Below are 18,176 nucleotides of genomic sequence, written 5' to 3'. Positions count from 1 at the left end.
TGGTGGGATGCGACAGAAAAGGAATGGAAGCGGTAACTGGACCTTTTGGAGATGGAAAGGAGAATAAAGAGAGAGGTTTGTGGATTTTTGTCTGAGAAATGGGTTAAGTGTGGGCAATTTCTGGTTAAGGAAGAAGAATAGTAGACAGATTACAAGATATGGATGGGGAAAGGACTGACAAGGAAAGTAACTGACTACTTCTCAATGGAAAGACCAAATCGTAGACAGTCGTTAGATGTAACAGCCTTACCAGAAGTAGCCTTTGATGGAGACCATAGATTAGTGGTAGCAAAAATGAAATGAGGAAAAATAGTGAAAATGAAAGAAATAAGAGAAGAAAATAAAGGTATGGAAATTAAAAGAAATGGAAGTAAAAGGAAAATTCCAATAAAATGTGAAACAACACTTATCCAGAAATGAGCTGGAGAGTGTGGAAGTGAAATGACATGTTTATGAAGACATTTGTAAACTGTGCAGAGAGTGCTTGTGGCAGAATACCTGAAGGAAAGATGAGACCCCACAGTGGCATGAGAGGGGGGTAAAGGAAGCAGTGGAAAATAAGAAAACTTAGCAATGATGGAATAGTGATAAAATGGAAGAAATTAGAATTATCAGGAAATTAATAAAAAAAAGTGCAAGAAAGTAAGGGAAGAAAAGCTGGGAAGGATTTACATGAGATTTGGAAGAGGCTGTGTATAGTGTTAAAAGGATGCTATATGGGCTTTGAAGAGGATGTGTATAGTGTTAAAAGGATGCTATATGGGCTTTGAAGAGGATGTGTATAGTGTTAAAAGGATGCTATATGGGCTTTGAAGAGTATGTGTATAGTGTTAAAAGGATGCTATATGGGCTAGTAAGAAAGAGAAAAAGTCCACACAAAGTAAGTTTTTTTTGCTATGGGCTTTACGTCGCACCGACACAGATAGGTCTTATGGCGACGAAGGAATGGCAAAGGCCTAGGAGTTGGAAGAAGCGGTCGTGGCCTTAATTAAGGTACAGCCCCAGCATTTGCCTGGTGTGAAAATGGGAAACCACGGAAAACCATTTTCAGGGCTGCCAATAGTGGGATTCGAACCTACTATCTCCCGGATGCAAGCTCACAGCCGTGCACCCGGTCAGAAAGTAAGTGAAAGGGGAAAAAAGGAAAGAACACCACAATCAGAAGAGATAAAGAAAACATGGAAGGATTACTATGATGAACTCCTGAATGTGAGAAGGATAGTTGACAAGATGAGAGAGAAAGAATAAGAGGAGACAGCACTGAAAATCCACAGCCTGTTTCCGGTCATTCGACTGGGTAAGGAATGGAATGAATGAAGCCCCTATCTAGCGCCGAGGATAGGAAATGGGCTGGCTGCCAAAGCCTGTCGCACTCCTCTAGGGCAATAATAAATGACTGATATATGAAATGTTAATGGAGAGTGTTGCTGAAATGAAATATGTTAGGGAAAACCGGAGTACCCAGAGAAAAATCTGTCCCGCCTCTGCTTTGTCCAGCACAAATTTCACATGGAGTGACTGGGATTTGAACCACGTTATCCAGCGATGGGAGGCCGGCATGCTGCCACCTGAGCCACGGAGGCTAGGAGACAGAATCCAACAGTGAAATCAAAATAGAAGAGCTGGAAACAGCTGTCAAATGAATGAAAGTAGGAAAAGCAGCAGGACTGGAAGAACTATGTGTAAAAATGATAAAAGCAGCACGACCAGCTGGTCTACGATGGCTGTACAGGCTATTTAGATGTACTTGGAAAGAAAAATCAGTACCAAATGACTAGATAAAGGAACAATAGTATCTATATTTAAGACAGGACAAAAAGATTTGGGATAATTATTGAGGAATCACACGCTACCTCACGTAGCAAAAATATTTGAAAGGGAACTGGATGATGATGATGATGATGCTTGTTGTTTAAAGGGGCCTAACATCGAGGTCATTGGCCCCTAATGGTACGAAATAAGACGAAATGGAATGAAAATTAAAAGCCCAAAATTCTCCACTGACCAAAATTCAAAACATGAGGATGAAGAATGAATGGATGGATATGAATTTAAAACAATCAGTGTATGCCACCCGCAATACCTTACATTCGTAGAAACTGATGGAAAAACAATAGGATTACTGACCAAGGGACTGCTGCTAGAGCATAATACTGAATCGAGGATGCTTGCAGTATAAGGGGGTCCAAAATCCAAGTTATCGGCCCCTCATAACGGTACTTATCACTAAGAAAGTAGAACCATGGTATTTGTCATGTTGCAGTACTAATCAAAAGTAGCAGAGACTTGCAGTATTCCACACATTATGGTACTACTCACAGGTTATGAAATTCGACATATAATACAGACCTATGGTTTTTCTCACATTGCGGCACCATTTACAGGCAACGCAACCCTATGGTGTTCATCACATAAGATTACTAACCAAAGGGACCTTCCCCTATCCCGTGGTGTTCCTCATATAATGGGTACTAATCATAGGCAAGGCAGAACCATGGTAGCTATCATTCCATGGTCCTGCTCGTATGGTGGTACTAATCACAGGTACTGCAAAAGCCGACCGCACGGTGCTCCTGTGTGCTACTAATCACAAACCTATTTGGTACCTAACATAGTGGTACTACGTGCAAGTGAAAGCAACCCTTGGTGTTCTCCGCGTGGTGGTACTAATCACAAGTAGTTTCATAGTTCTAATACAATCATCCCTTGGTCGCCCCTTTTAGTCGCCTCTCATGACAGGCAGGGGATACCGTGGGTGTATTATTCTGCTGATGATGATGCTTGTTGTTTTAAGGGGCCTAACATCGAAGGTCATCGGCCCGGTGTATAATTCGTCTGCCTCCCCCACCCATAGGGGTTAGTGTGTTTGGTCTGCGAGAGGTAATTTATTTCCCTCGAGTCCGCCGGCAAGCCGGTTAGGACCCCCCTATCCACCACCTGGGACGCGCCACGTGGGAGTATCACCTGTCCTCCTGCTACGCCTGTGTAGCAGGTTCGTGGAAGGGAACTAGAAACGAGAATGAATTGAAAGGTAGGATAATTACAAGAAGAGAAATATGGCTTTCAAAATAGAAAGTCAACACTAGACCCCAACTTCAGTATGAGGCAGTAAATGGAAAATACATTGGGAATATGGGAGAAATATGGTGATGAGTGATGACCCTTTTATCCAGAGAAAGCTTATGATAGTGTACCCCGAGTAAAGGTATGGAAACCAATGCAAGAGGAAGGATTTGGAAAACTATAGAATATACACATGCAATATACAAAAAAATGTTGCACCGAGCAAGTGACTGTGCAGTTTGGGTCACACAGGTATCATGCATTCGAGAGATAGTGGGTTCGAACTCCACGTTCGGCAGCCCTGAAGATTGTTATCTGTGGTTTTCCATTTTCACACCAGGCAAATACTGAGACTGTACCATAATTAAGACCACGGCCACTTCCTTCCCACTCCTAGGCCTTTCCTATCCCATTGTCGCAGTAAGACCTCTCTGTACCGGTGTGACGTAAAGCAAATTGCAACAAAACGAACTGTTGCAGCAGTGTCATGACATGTGGGGAGGAGAGAGTAGTTTTGGAATGAAACTGGGCTATGACATAGGAAATGTCCAGTCACCACTGTTATTCATCATACTGATTATGTGGGGAGCGAACAGAGAGGATGTACAAGGGTAACATGACATGTTGAGTGAGATTACTGAAAATGATGGAATGAAAATCAGTGTGGATAAGAGTAAGACAATGGTGCTGATTAGAGGAGAAAGAGAAGGGATTGTAAAAATAAAGTGACAAAACCTTGAAACAGTGGAGAGCTTCAAGTACTTGAGAGGCAAACTGATACAGGATACAGGGCTGGACATGGAGGATCACCAAAAGGATTCAAAACAGAAATGCATTCCACCTGAATGAGAAACCTGGTGTGGAGGAAGGAAGTACCAACGAAGTACAAAAAGAGGTGATGTAAAAGATGTGCTATTGACCAATACTGACATATGCAGCAGAGATCTGGTCACTGACAAAAACACAGTAGAATAAAATCCAGGGCAGAGAAATGAAATTTTTAAGTAGTATGATAAGAAAGACAAGAAAGTACAGAGTAAGAAATGAGGACATCAAGAAACTGGAGTGGAAAAGCCTTACGACAGAATAGAGAGCGATAATCTTAGATGGTTTGGACATGTTAAGGAGATGGAAGAGGGAAGGATGCTGAAGCAGATGGAGACCCATACAGAAGGAGACCCAGACTAAGATGACTGAAAATGATCAAGAATAGCATTATTAAAAAAAAGCCTGGTTTGGAACACAGTTAGGATGGAACAATGGGGTTTGAACAGAGGAAAATGGAAAGGTGCCATAAACATCCCAACCTGGCAGGAGATGAACAATTTAAATGGATGATGATGATGATGATGATGGATGGATGAATGAATGAAGAGAAAAGAAAAGAAAATGAATTAATTACAAACTTGATTCCACATTTTCTTAACAATTATAACCATGATTAGTCCTGGAAACCAGTTTCTGATACTGGTAACTTACAGCCCTCAACAAGCAACCATTTGCATATAGTTCTTAATGATGATATTTATCTGAAGAAAGAATTACCCTATCTTTCACAACAAATGTGAGATTTGGAAAAGTGACTGGATAAATGAACATTATTGCACCAATAATTTGAAAGATAAAACTACAGTTTACATTTCCACTGAGTAGTATGTTAGGTCTTCCTCAAACTCAACCAACAGCAGCCAGATATGACATTCATTCCTTATATTTGAATTTCACTCAAGTGAAAAATGTTTCATATAAATTCATGTCCAAAGGTAATCAACTGTTCTGATTTGTAATTAACAAAACACATGAGAATGACACAAAATTTGTTAATAGTAATAGTTTTATTGCAGCCAAATGGCTATGTAAGTAAGAACATGCCGATGCAAAAAAAAAAAAAATCCCACACATAGTAGCATACAAATTATTTCATGCACAATCCCTTTAATGCAGTGTAGATGAAAATACAGAAAAGAATGAATAAGAAGGTCTTGGTTGAAACTTTGGTTTTGAAGGGGTTTTGAATTTACTATCTTTGATAATTCTTGCCTGATTTACACCAAATTTGGTGATGCAGTTAATATAGTTTAAAATAAGAAATACTCAAAATTTGATTTACATTAAAAGTTTTATTTAAATGCTCCGGGAGTTTTATTTAAATGCTCCAGGATCATCAATTTTTTGTTTTCAGGTTTAAAGTTCAAATGTATAATTTGTAGTACCAGTATAATGTTTGTTATTAAATAAAAATGTATGTCTGTATATTTAACAACATTCTTTTTTGGTAATAGGTGACACTGCATCTAAAGATCTGTTGGATTTTCCATGTAACTTATTGACTGTGTATACTGTATATAAGCAGTATATTCCTTCGGTGCAGGCTGGGTGAACCTCAGGGCCATACGACTGAGAATACAACAAGGAATACAACAGCACAGGTATTTCTGAAAGTTAACAACCATTGTATAAACGGAAACTATAAATTATGAACAATGTGCAATGTTTGAAGCTAATCACATTAAAAATGGTCTATCTGAAGCACTGTGAATTCTTGAAGTTACTTATTTGAGAAAAACTGAAAGCTGAATTGGGAATGCCCAGTTAACCTTTTGACCGCCAGCCTCATACGTGGTGTCCATGTCCTATACCGCCAAGGCCTAATGAGCTCTTTTTACCGTGCAGTAAATTATTTGTAATAATTTCTGTTCAATTCATGTAAATTGGATGGGCATTTTTTTTTGTTCTGAAGGTAATGCTTCGGGTATTTTATTGATGTAAATTAATGCACCTTTATTTTATAAATTTTTACTTTATGAAGTGATAATTCAAATAAATATTTTTTTTCCTTCTTTGAAAAGAAAAAAGTATTTCATGATCAAAAAACATACATACATATTACCCGCACACTTTATCTTGGTGCATTTACACCCTAGTGCTCAATTGGTCGACCTCGGCGATCTTCGAGATTCGTACTGGCAACCTTTGAAACACAAACTATGAATCGCTTAAGCATCGTTGTGCGACATCTGGCGTACACTTTACGTACTAGTACTGTTGTTGTTTACACAACAAAGCCAAAGTATAGAATTCATGCTAGCAACAAGATTTGCATCGAGAAATGTTTTATAATGTTATATAATGAGCATGTGACATAGTTGTTGGCTTAAGATGATAACGGTTTAGAAATTTCATATTGATCGATCATATTCTCGATTCAATTCAGATTTCATTTTCATTCAGTTGGCAGCACCAGGCAGCACTATCGATACCGGGACAGCTCCCTCCTTACTCCTCACCCCCGTACACAAATGCACCAAGATAAAGTGTGCAGATAATACATACATTATCATTATAGACTGTTATGACTTTCAGTATTCAGTCTGCAAGCCTCTGAGAATTTACTAAACGTCACCACAATCCTCGATTTGCATCTAGTGTTGAGGCCTCATTTAGTTCTACACCTCTTTAAATCGTTAGAAACTTAGTCTAACCATCGTCGTCTTGGTCTACCTCTACTTCTCTTACCCTCCATAGCAGAGTCCATTAATCTCATAGGTAACCTATCCTCCCCCATTCGCCTCACATGACCACACCACCGAAGCCGGTTTATGCGTACAGCTTCATCCATCGAGTTCATTCCTAAACTAGCCTTTATCTCCTCATTCCGAGTACCCTCCTGCCATTGTTCCCACCTGTTTGTACCAGCAATCATTCTTGCTACTTTCATGTCTGTTACTTCTAACTTATGAATAAGATATCCTGAGTCCACCCAGCTTTCGCTCCCGTAAAGCAAAGTTGGTCTGAAAACAGACCGATGTAAAGATAGTTTTGTCTGGGAGCTGACTTCCTTCTTACAGAATACTGCTGATCGCAACTGCGAGCTCACTGCATTAGCTTTACTACACCTTGATTCAATCTCAATTGCTATATTACCAACCTGGGAGAACACACGACCAAAATACTAGAAATTATCGACCTGTTCTAGCTTTGTATCACCAATCTGACATTCAATTCTGTTGAATACGTACCCTGTCATATGCTTTCTCTAGATCAACGAAACACAAACACAACTGCCTATTCTTCTTGTAGCATTTTTCAATTACCTGGCACATACTGAAAATCTGATCCTGACAGCCTCTCTGTGGTCTGAAACCACACTGGTTTTCATCCAACTTCCTCTCAACGACTGATCGCACCCTCGCTTCCAAGATGCCAGTAAATAATTTGCCTGGTATGCTAATCGATGAGATACCTCGATAGTTGTTGCAATCCTTCCGGTTCCCTTGCTTATAGATAGGTGCAATTACTGCTTTTGTCCAATCTGAAGGTACCTTACCAACACTCCACGTTAATTTTACTACTCTATGAAGCCATTTCATCTCTGCCTTCCCACTATACTTCACCATTTCAGGTCTAATTTCATCTATTCCTGCTGCCTTATGAAAATGGAGTTTATTTACCATCCTTTCCACTTCCTCAAGCATAATTTCACCAACATCATTTTCCTCCTCCCCATGAGCTTGGCTGTTTGCAACACCACCAGGATGATTTCCTTTTACATTGAGAAGATGTTCAAAATATTCCCACCACCTCTCCAGTGATTCCCTGGGATCTATTATGAGTTCACCTGAATTACTCAAAACACTGTTCATTTCCTTTTCCCCTTCCCTTCCTAAGATTCTTTATTACTGTCCAGAAAGGTTTCCCTGCTGCTTGACCTAGTCATTCCAGGTTATGACCAAAATCTTCCCACGATTTCTTTTTGGATTCAACAACTATTTGTTTCACTCTGTTTCTTTCATCTACGTACAAATCCTTGTCTGCCTCGGCCCTTGTTTGGAGCCATTTCTGATGAGCCTTCTTTTTACGTTTACAGGCTGTTCTCACTTCATCATTCCACCAAGATGTTTGCCTTTTCCCATCTTTACACACAGTTGTTCCTAGGCATTCCCTTGCTGTTCCTACTACAGCATCCCTGTATGCCACCCATTCACTTTCTATATCCTGAACCTGCTTACTGTCTACTGTTCGAAACTTCTCACTAATCATATCCATGTACTTCTGTCTAATTTCCTCGTCCTGGAGATTTTCTACCCTTATTCGTTTGCAGACAGATTTTACTTTCTGTATCCTAGGCCTAGAGATACTTAGTTCACTACAGATCAGATAGTGGTCTGTATCATCGAAAAATCTGCGAAAAACTTCTACATTCCTAACAGATTTCCTGAATTCGAAGTCTGTTAAGATATAGTCTATTATGGATCTGGTACCCCTAGCCTCCCATGTGTAGCGGTGTATAGCCTTATGCTTGAAGAATGTATTCGTACACAGAAGTCCAGCAAACGCTTCCCATTCCCATTTGCTTCCATATCTTCCCTATATTTACCAATCACCCTTTCATATCCTTCAGTTCTATTCCCAACTCTCGCATTGAAATCGCCCATTAGCACTATTCTATCCTTGCTGTTGACCCTGACCACGATGTCACTCAATGCTTCATAAAACTTGTCAACTTCATCCTCATCTGCACCCTCACATGGTGAATAGACGGACACAATTCTTGTCCTAATTCCTCCAACTGACAAATCTACCCACATCATTCGCTCATTTACGTGTCTAACAGAAACTATGTTGCATGCAATGGTATTCCTGATAAACAGCCATACCCCAGACTCTGCCCTTCCCTTTCTAACACCCGTCAAGTACACTTTATAATCTCCTATCTCTTCCTCGTTATCTCCCCTTACCCGAATATCACTTACACCTAGCACATCCAGATGCATCCTCTTTGCTGACTCAGCCAGTTCTACTTTCTTTCTCCCATAAGCCCCATTAATATTGATAGCTCCCCATCAAATTCCATTTCATTCGCCAAGTTGTTTCCAAGAAGTCCCTCGCCTGTCAAATGGGAATGGGACTCCGTTACTCCCACAGGTCCGAGGCTTGCTTAAAATGTTCTGAGTTTGGTAAATTCATGAAGCAGGATGCTACCCTACTTGCACGTAGTCCAAGTGAGGATCTCTCCTCTAACGGGTTATGGACCACTGGTGAATTGTATAGTCCTAGCCGCCTGAGCACAAGGAAGGCCATGACTCAGAATATGTCCGAGACGCCCACTCCCATTCCACAGCAACTGGTATCCCGACTCTCAGGACCACTTACTAGGCCATTCAGCCGTTGCCCATGGTTCACGAACTAGGACGTGACTACAGTAACCCACAAACATGAACCACTCAAAAAACATTAAGAATTTTTTTTTTACTACCAAAAACTGCATTATTTTAGAGGTGGTGGTGTTTCCCATGCCACATATAAAAGAATAGACCTTTATGTACAATATTTAGGTTACAATATTATTATTATTATTATTACATTAACGTGGAATTTTCTAATCTCACATAATATGCAAATGCTGCAGTTACTGGTTCGTTTTAAGTAAAACAGAAATATTACTAATGTCTATTTCACACAAACTTAACACACAAAAATTCACATTTTGCCTTAAAAATATGATTCAAGGAACTATTTACTAATATTTACACATGTTTATGACGTGTTCCAGCAAATGTGCTTAGGGAGGCACAAGGGGTGTACGCCCTTCTTACACTGTTTACAAATGTATCTGGTCTTTTTCCATTTACCACCTTGACTAGTACTAATATTTCTGCATACGGAACAGTTGCATTCTTTTTTTTTTTTTTTTTGGTAAAAGAGTAAGGGGTGCGTTGCCCGCCTACAGGAGCTGAATTGCCGCCTGGTCACCAAGACACTTAACAGCAAGTTCCTCAACTAAACTTGTATATAGCCTTATTTAATCCAATACTAGTCCAAAACATGTATTATACATTATTAAAATGAATAAATAACTTGGAAAAGACATTTTCCGGAATGTCCGATCAATCGGACGTTGGCATTTTTAGACTGAACCTCGAATGTCCGATCAATCGGACGTTGGCGGTTAAAGAGTTAAGGAGATGTGCATGTGTGTTTTAAAGGTCTCTGTAGGACCTTTAAAAATGGTTGAACATTGAAGAAGAAGAAGAAATGGGTAATATCATGTGCTGCAAAATCTAATTTATGTTCTTTTGTCATGTTTGGTCCATTATCTCAGTGGGGTTCCCCCTTAACTGAGTTTTATCTTACAGCGTTGTTTAATACACTAGTAAATCTGAATATAGTTTTCTAGCATTTCAAAACTCTTAAATGACAATCAACCGCATAACAATTCCACGTAACTCAACTGAGTTTGGTTTCATTTTAGAGATCACTCTGCCATTCAGAACTCAATCTGTAAGACTCCACAAACAAATAAATTACCTCCATAATCCTCTACTTGCAGTTAGGACTCTGGCCTTTCCATTTCTCTTAGTTTGGAGTCATTAAGAAATCTATCATCTCCTGGGTTACTTGATTACCTAACTGCCAGGCTGAGTGGCTCACACAGTTGAGGCGCTGACCTTCTGACCCCAACTTGACAGGTTCAATCCTGGCTCAGTCCGCTGGTATTTGAAGGTGCTCAAATACGACAGCCTTGTGTCGGTAGATTTACTGGCATATAAAGGAACTCCTGCAGGACTAAATTCCAGCACCTCGGCATCTCCCAAAACCGTAAAAGTAGTTAGTGGGACGTAAAGAAAATAACATTATTATTATTATTACCTAGCCCTGAACAGCGCAGTCTATTAGTCTCCTTCCGTCAAAATATGACCTCACCACCACAGCTAGTTTATTTGCATGGTAACATATAGGCCTAGCATATCTAGTCCTAATTTAGCTTGGGGCTGATAATTCTGTTATTTTGCCCTGTGAAACTACAATCATCCCCACTATCACCATCTTTCTTGTACTTTATCCTCCTACTACTGCTCCCACCTAATTGTATCAGCCACAAATATTACCATCTTTATATCTGTGATCTCCAGTTTATGCATAAAACATTAACATAACTACATTAATACGAGCTGCTCAGCCAAAGTAGTAAAAGCATGCTCGGTTCACTCGGAAGGACATGGGTTTGATTCCCCTTCAGGAAGTTGAAAAATTTAAGAAACAAGATTTCTGCTTCTGGAATGGCATATGGCTCTGAGGTTCACCCAGCCTGGACCAAAAATGAGTACCAGGTTATCTCCTGGGAGCAAAGGTGGCTGGGCATGGAGCTAACCACTCTATTCCACTTATTAGTGCTGAGGTTATGAAAAGGGGAAGCTTTTACCTTCTACTCCTCCCAAGGGCTTCCATGGCCTGTACAGCGACGGCTTTGCTTACATCATGCATTAATATCACTATAAAATGTACAGGTATACAAATATCAAACAATTATTTCTATATTACAGCCAATTTGTGATTCAATCACATATTTCACAAATCAAGTGTAGTACGTGAACCTTTTCTTGAGCCCTAGTTCCCATTCAGCACTATGGAGCTCAGGACTCAAGAAAAGGTTCGTGCACTATACAACATCCTGGGAGCATTATTTTCTCTTTGTTGCCTGCATTTCCTGGACCCATTCATCATGTTGTGTTCTTTTCATGTATCATTTCCTTTCCTTCTCTGCAATTTTTATAACTTTACTGCAAACCTCCATAAGTCTCAACTGGTTCCACGATTTAATACTACTAAATGATAAAAGAAAGGAATAATCCATCAAGAACAATACAAATCCAAATAAAGGAAGAAGACATATTTAGTACAGTCATGCTAGGTATCTATAGATTGTAACAGATGCCAGAGTACCCGAATTTACTTACGAAGAATATTTTTTTAATCATACAAGCAAATCTACTGATATAGCTCCCTGGCATTTAAAGACACTTAAATGCGAACAAACTGCACCAGGATTCAATCCCACAACCTCAAGCTTGGAGGCCAAATAACAACATCCATACAGCCAGTCAAGTACTTCTCTCTCTGATGCAGTACCTACACCGAAAAATTCCTAACATTGCCATCTTCTTGCTTTCTACTGAAAGAGTAAATAATCCAGTTTGTAGGTCGGTTCCACTAGTAGTAACAAAACAATACGCCAACTTACTTTCTAACTATTACTTCGTATTAGTCCTCTCCCAGCCAGTCCACTGAAAGAAGCCAAGAGAACAAAAGAGACCTAGTCAATAGATAATGAAATGCTCACTTAAGTGGTAATACACCATCTGTCCTCTTCTCATTAACCCATTAATGCCCAGAAAATATTTTGTTCGAGTTTTCTTGTACTTTTTTCAACATTACATCTATAACCAATCCTTGAAGCAAGAATACTTAAAACATCTGAATATTTCAATTTTAAGGGCCATTTTTTTTGGCGTATGATATATCATACGCTGGGCAGTAGGGGGTAACATATTACACCAAATATAGTTATGATTTACTAAGAACAAAAATAATTTATTGCAACATAAATTAGAACTAGAAACAGAATACTGATCTTATAGATGGAATTTAAATAATTCAGTACCCTCTAGGGCAAGGAATACTCGTGGGGAAAGTCATTACTTCCCACCTATCATATGATGTTTTAGCATGATCTGACGCGAACTTTGAAGCCTACTGTTGTTTTTGTAATACAAAAGAAACTTATTAGTAACAGTAACCAAAGAAAACATTGTATTGTTTGTTTTCATGATTCTCTCCATCACCATTTAGTAATCACTTCATCATATGGAACTGAACAAAGCACTGGAGTGAACTTACTGACACTCCACTCTTGAACGCATGATGGTTCTGGCACATCTCTCTGTAAACTTCACTGACTTCTTATGCTCCTTGTTTATCCAATTTCTTACTTTCCTTACTTTCTTTTGTGGATTCCTGAATTTATTCCATTTGGAAGATACATCAATGGATTCTGTAATTGTAGGAGCCTTCTGTAGTGGTACTTGATTCTCATCAGCTGCAGTAAATACTCTCTGAATTTTCAAAAATGCATATATCGAGTCACTCTTCTAAACCACACAGTTTTCTTTACCCTCTGACCTCGATTTCCTGTCTAAGTACACCCTTCCCTACATCCCAAGCTGTAGCACAAATCATCATCATCATCATCATCACTAGGCCCATCGTCTTGATCACTGTCATTGCCATCAACAGCTCCCGTAAGCACTAATCATATTTCATCTGCTTCTGAAAATGGGTCATTATCACAATCACCATTTTCTAAGCTGTCCAGAATGTTCAGAATGGCCTCCCCATCTGTTATTGTGTTTTATCTGAAATTGAAAAATTTCATCTTGCGAATGCCCAGCGTATGATATTTCATACGTTAAAAGATATTTGTTTTTGAATGCCATCTCAATCAGTGAAGATAGTGACTATCATACTAGGTCAAATCCTCATACTATTCCCGTAACAAATATACTGAAATATGATTAATTTTTCATAGCTCAATTCCACAATAATTATAAATACTCACCGGTGCGTTATTTTTGTCAGCCTGCTACGCTACCTGCACTTTCTTGCCAACTATCATTGTAACAGGAGGAACACAACAATGCCATTAGCTAGGAAACATTATTTGCGTCCCTGATGCGCTAAATGATACCTTTAAAAATTGCAAAACAGTCACGGTGACTTAGATATAACGCAATTTGGAAAGCATGTTTTGCGTATGATATATCATACGGTGGGCATTAGTGGGTTAATCTGCAAGAGAAAATTTGGGGACAAATTCACAAACTGAAAACTTCACACAATGTTAGGTCTATTATTATTAATCTGCCACCTGGGCAACTGCCCTAAATGCAGATCAGTATTTATTATTATTATTATTATTATTATTATTATTATTATAAATAAGATGAATTAAACCACTAAGCAAATGTACCAACTGCCAACTGATCCTTCCACTCCAGAAGCAGCATTTGCATTCTTTTGCTATGTCACATAAAAGAGTTTTAAACAAACATGTGCAGTAAGGAGAAACAAAGGATCTACATAGTGAATGATATGTTAACTGTTTTAAATTTCAATCACTGCTAGAACATATCTCCGGGAGAGCCCCAGTCTTATTCAATCAGCCACAGCCGCAGATAATTCTTGCATGGTTTTTAAGTGAATAAACAAGGCAGTACACTCATAAATAAGGCTTTCGTTTGTAGAATCCAACTGAAGATAAAAGTACTGATTGTACGGATATTCTACATTTCTGCATGTAAAGAAAACAAACCAAATTAGATTAGATCCTATCTATTTCAGTTCACTATTCAGAACAAGTAACAGCCTAATTTGAACAAACTATTACTATGTCTAGATTGATGCTTTCACGGCCTGTGATCGTAGACAAGATAATAAGCTCAAAAGCTTTTTATCCCCACTTTAAAAATCCACCTTCCACCACTGTCTAAAAATGACAATGGCACGAGATATCAAATTATTGCAAGCAATCAACTTAAATTGCTTAAGGCAATAAATATATACTCGTAGTATCAATCAGGTGGAATAAATATTTAATTTCTATTTATCAAATTATATTTCTCAAATTATTTATCAGGGTGACCAACACTCATATACCGGTACCCAGTTCACGTTGTTTTCGACTACCCTCAACAGAGTATCAGACACCAACATTTACTTGACAAGATTACACAGAGTACTCACTCCCCACTGAACCTACCGTTTCCTCAATAATGTCAATGCAAATAAAGATCTTGCAATGAAATTTGAACAAGAATACGGTATGTTCTGTAAGAGAGAAATGTGTCTAATGCCTGGTTTGAACAAGAATACATTCTAGCGCCTAACTACTGAAACATGGAGTAGCTGCCAGCCAGCTTGGTTGCTGCAAGCCTGCCTCTCTGTTGTTCTCTCTGCCATTTGGTTGAGATCCTTACACAAGACCATACAGTTGGCAGTTGTTTGAGAATGTTGGTGCAGGATAGGTGGAAAAATGGATCGTTATAATCAAGAGGAGCGAGTGTTTATTGACCGCAGTTACTGGAAAACAGGGTCAATAAACTCATGTCAATAGCAATTTCTAGGAAGAAAACCACAGAGCAAGTCCACCATTTGGACCTTGACAAAGAAATCGGAAACCAAGGGGACTTTACTGGACGATCCTGCAGGAGGTCCTCTAAACATGTCGAAGAGATTCAGGCAGTGACAGCAAGTGTACATGCAAGGACTTTCCACAATATGGTTCAATGCTATCTCGATGCAAATGGTGGATTTCATTATCTTCACTGTTACTACAATTATTGAGGGAATATCGGGTTTGGTAGCAAGTGGGACACTCCATTTTCAATTTTAGACCTACACAGAGACATACACACATGGACGGTAGATATACTTTATTACAGCTTCAGAACATGTATGCTTTTAAAATACACCCTAATACTCAGACTTTCACTTATCTGAAATAGGTTATAGCCTCATTATTTTTCAAACAGCGAGGATTTGGATAACTATTCAAATGACAATGGTGTAGTAGTCGAAGTTATCAGATAATGTGCAAAAGAGATCAACCAATGAATATCTTAAGGAAACTTGAGGAAACTAATTATTAAAATACATATATAAAGTTGTTAACAGCTTTATTAGTACTGTACCTAGGGTTGTGTGCATTAAGTCATGGGCGCCCATACGACAGTTTGTAGTGGGGGGGGGGGGCAGACCTGGGGGTACATAGTGTTTTTAACATTTTGGAAGATAAATGGCAACTTGTATTCTGCGGTAGAATAACCCACGGAATCCCCTGCCTGTTGGTGGGGGGCCGTACTACCGCTTCTCCGTAATAATGACTTTTAAATCATTTTCTTGAAAGGAAAACACCTGACTACACTAGATTTTGGCCTTTCCCTGAGAGCTAGGGGGGAGCAGCGGCCCCACCTTGCCCTGGGGTATGGGTACCCTTGCATTAAGTTATTAACTTACAAGGCAATGTACGTTTGGTATACATTAACCTATACACCTCCCTATTTGGATGTGTTCAGACTTATTTGGCTACTGCACAAAGCAGCGTAAGATATTGCAATTGCACGTTGTAAAACAGAAGCGAATGAATTTAAACGAACTAGCCTGTTTTACAAATTTCAATTCAAATCAGCTTTTACAGAATATAACCAACTCTGAATACAAACAGTTCAGTTAGCTAAATCTTTTAGAGGTCCAAAGGTCCACTACTCAGCTCAAACAATAGTCATCCAAGAGTTTTGTAGCGTTTTTAAATTTTTATCCTATGCCACTCGTCCAAATCCTATACAGTTTATCTACTACAAACATGAATATATATAGGGCTAATAACCAAAATGTACTTGGTTCCAATTTGAGTCTTTGCACTGTTTCCCATCCACAAAGATTTCTAATAATAATCTGTGCTACAAAACAGTCACAATCTCTCATGAGACAGCTAGTATAACAGGTTCACATAAAGCTCATAAGATGTGAAAAAAAAATCTATCAGAAGCACAACAAAACCATACTCCCTCTCTTATATCATATCTGTTGCAAGTATATGTGATCTGACACAGTTAATTCTTCTAGACTACAGTAAAAGTGCCATGCAGACATCTAATACAATGAGTAATATTAATCAGAAAATACAAAGAAATACAGATGTGCATTATTTTCATTACGAATGGAAACATACTCCATTAGCAGAACTCAAAGCAACAACCAGCATAACTACCCGCAGTCAAAACGTAAGATCAAATTGAATCCTCATGCCATGCTAAATCAAACTAATTAAGATACATTACAAATTCACAAATAACTTGTACAGCAGCCAAAAAGTTGAATTGCAAACTTGGCATCTGTATATCAAGTGATGAAAAAGAAACACTCAAGAAAAGAGAAATTAAAGAAAAGTTAGCACCTGAAATTCACCAACCACAAATACACAGCTACAAACATATTCTCCCTATGAGGACTGTCTTTTACTTACAATGGAAAAGCTGTCACTGCTGATTTTAACTGCATACTCCTGTCCAGCTTCACTACACGGTTGAATGATGCAACCACCAACAGGGATAACTCCTTTTGGATGTATATTGAAATACCCTTTCCTTTCAAAGTTCTTCTTTTCATTCTCCGGATAATACAACAGAAATCCTTCTTTCACTATGAAAAACCTGTATTACACCCAAAAATACAGACTGGTAATAAAATATTCTTGTAATACTAGAATAAAAACATGCATGTTTCAAATGTAAAGTAAGTAACGCACAATTATACAAAATTGATGCAATAAAATCATAACGAACTTCTGTAACAACTGTATTATACATTATACTTTACGATTACCTCTTAGACCACTTATTCGAGTGAGGTGCAAAGGTTTTTTTGTACAAGATACCACCCAATTGCACTTTAGTAAAGATACTGAAAGGCTCGTCATGATGTTCACCCATTTTCATTATATAACAAAACTTTAATAAATGAAGAACACATGAGGTACAGCATAAAAATTTCGGTGTCCCATAACCTATTTTCACGCTTAACATATAAATGTCATATTGTCACAGGGTCGTGAGGAAAAAACAACTATCGATATCATTCAAATGACCAAGACCGACTACAATATATCGAACCGCAAAATCGAAACCAAAATGGTGGACGATGTGGGCGCAATGGAGCAGACTGATGAAGGTTAGGAAGCACGTAATAAGTTATTTTCAACGATAAACCGCCGCATATCCATAATAATGTTTTATGTCCTACTAAGTACTGTGCACCTTTTCGAAGATAACAGAATTTTGTCCCGCAGGAGTTCTTTTACGTGTGTAAAACAACCGATACGAGACTGACGTATTTGAACACCTTCATTTCAAGATTAATGGTAAACGTACTTAATTAGAAGAAAATATTTGAAATGATGTAACTTACATTAAAGAAGTACCTAAGAGGCTACTAAGATAAATACACACATACATGTAGTTACGTCAAATCAATTCCTTTAGCACCAGGTACGGTATATTATGAATGACACAACATTGACATTAAGACATATACAAGTAAAAAAATACCACACGCAATAGGCTTCTTTCTTACGAACAACTTTCCCTAAATAAATAGTAACGAAACTATTATGAGTGAACAGGTACAACATAGAAAGTAATCTTATGTAAATAGCAGTTTACCTGGTAAGTTTACATGTTGTTGAGTTTAAGACCCTTAAGGATCTCCCTCTTCGCTCC

The 18,176-nt window shown here is 38.5% G+C and overlaps 1 protein-coding gene across 1 annotated transcript in view; it reads right to left on the bottom strand.

Moving 5' to 3' along the window:
* Window positions 1–17,500, bottom strand: part of LOC136864147 (pleckstrin homology domain-containing family D member 1) — a 315,900-nt gene extending 298,400 nt beyond the window's left edge. The window contains exons 1-2 of the mRNA XM_067140786.2: window positions 17,284–17,500; window positions 16,925–17,111 (exon numbers count right to left, since the gene is read on the bottom strand). Coding sequence (XP_066996887.2) covers window positions 16,925–17,111; window positions 17,284–17,483 — 387 coding nt within the window. The 5' untranslated portion in view covers window positions 17,484–17,500. The remainder of the gene's footprint in view (window positions 1–16,924; window positions 17,112–17,283) is intronic.
* Window positions 17,501–18,176: the final 676 nt, after the last annotated feature.

This window comes from Anabrus simplex, chromosome 2, assembly GCF_040414725.1.
Source record: "Anabrus simplex isolate iqAnaSimp1 chromosome 2, ASM4041472v1, whole genome shotgun sequence".
Taxonomy (NCBI): Eukaryota; Metazoa; Arthropoda; class Insecta; order Orthoptera; family Tettigoniidae; genus Anabrus; species Anabrus simplex.
This window is presented reverse-complemented; position numbering and strand designations above follow the sequence as displayed.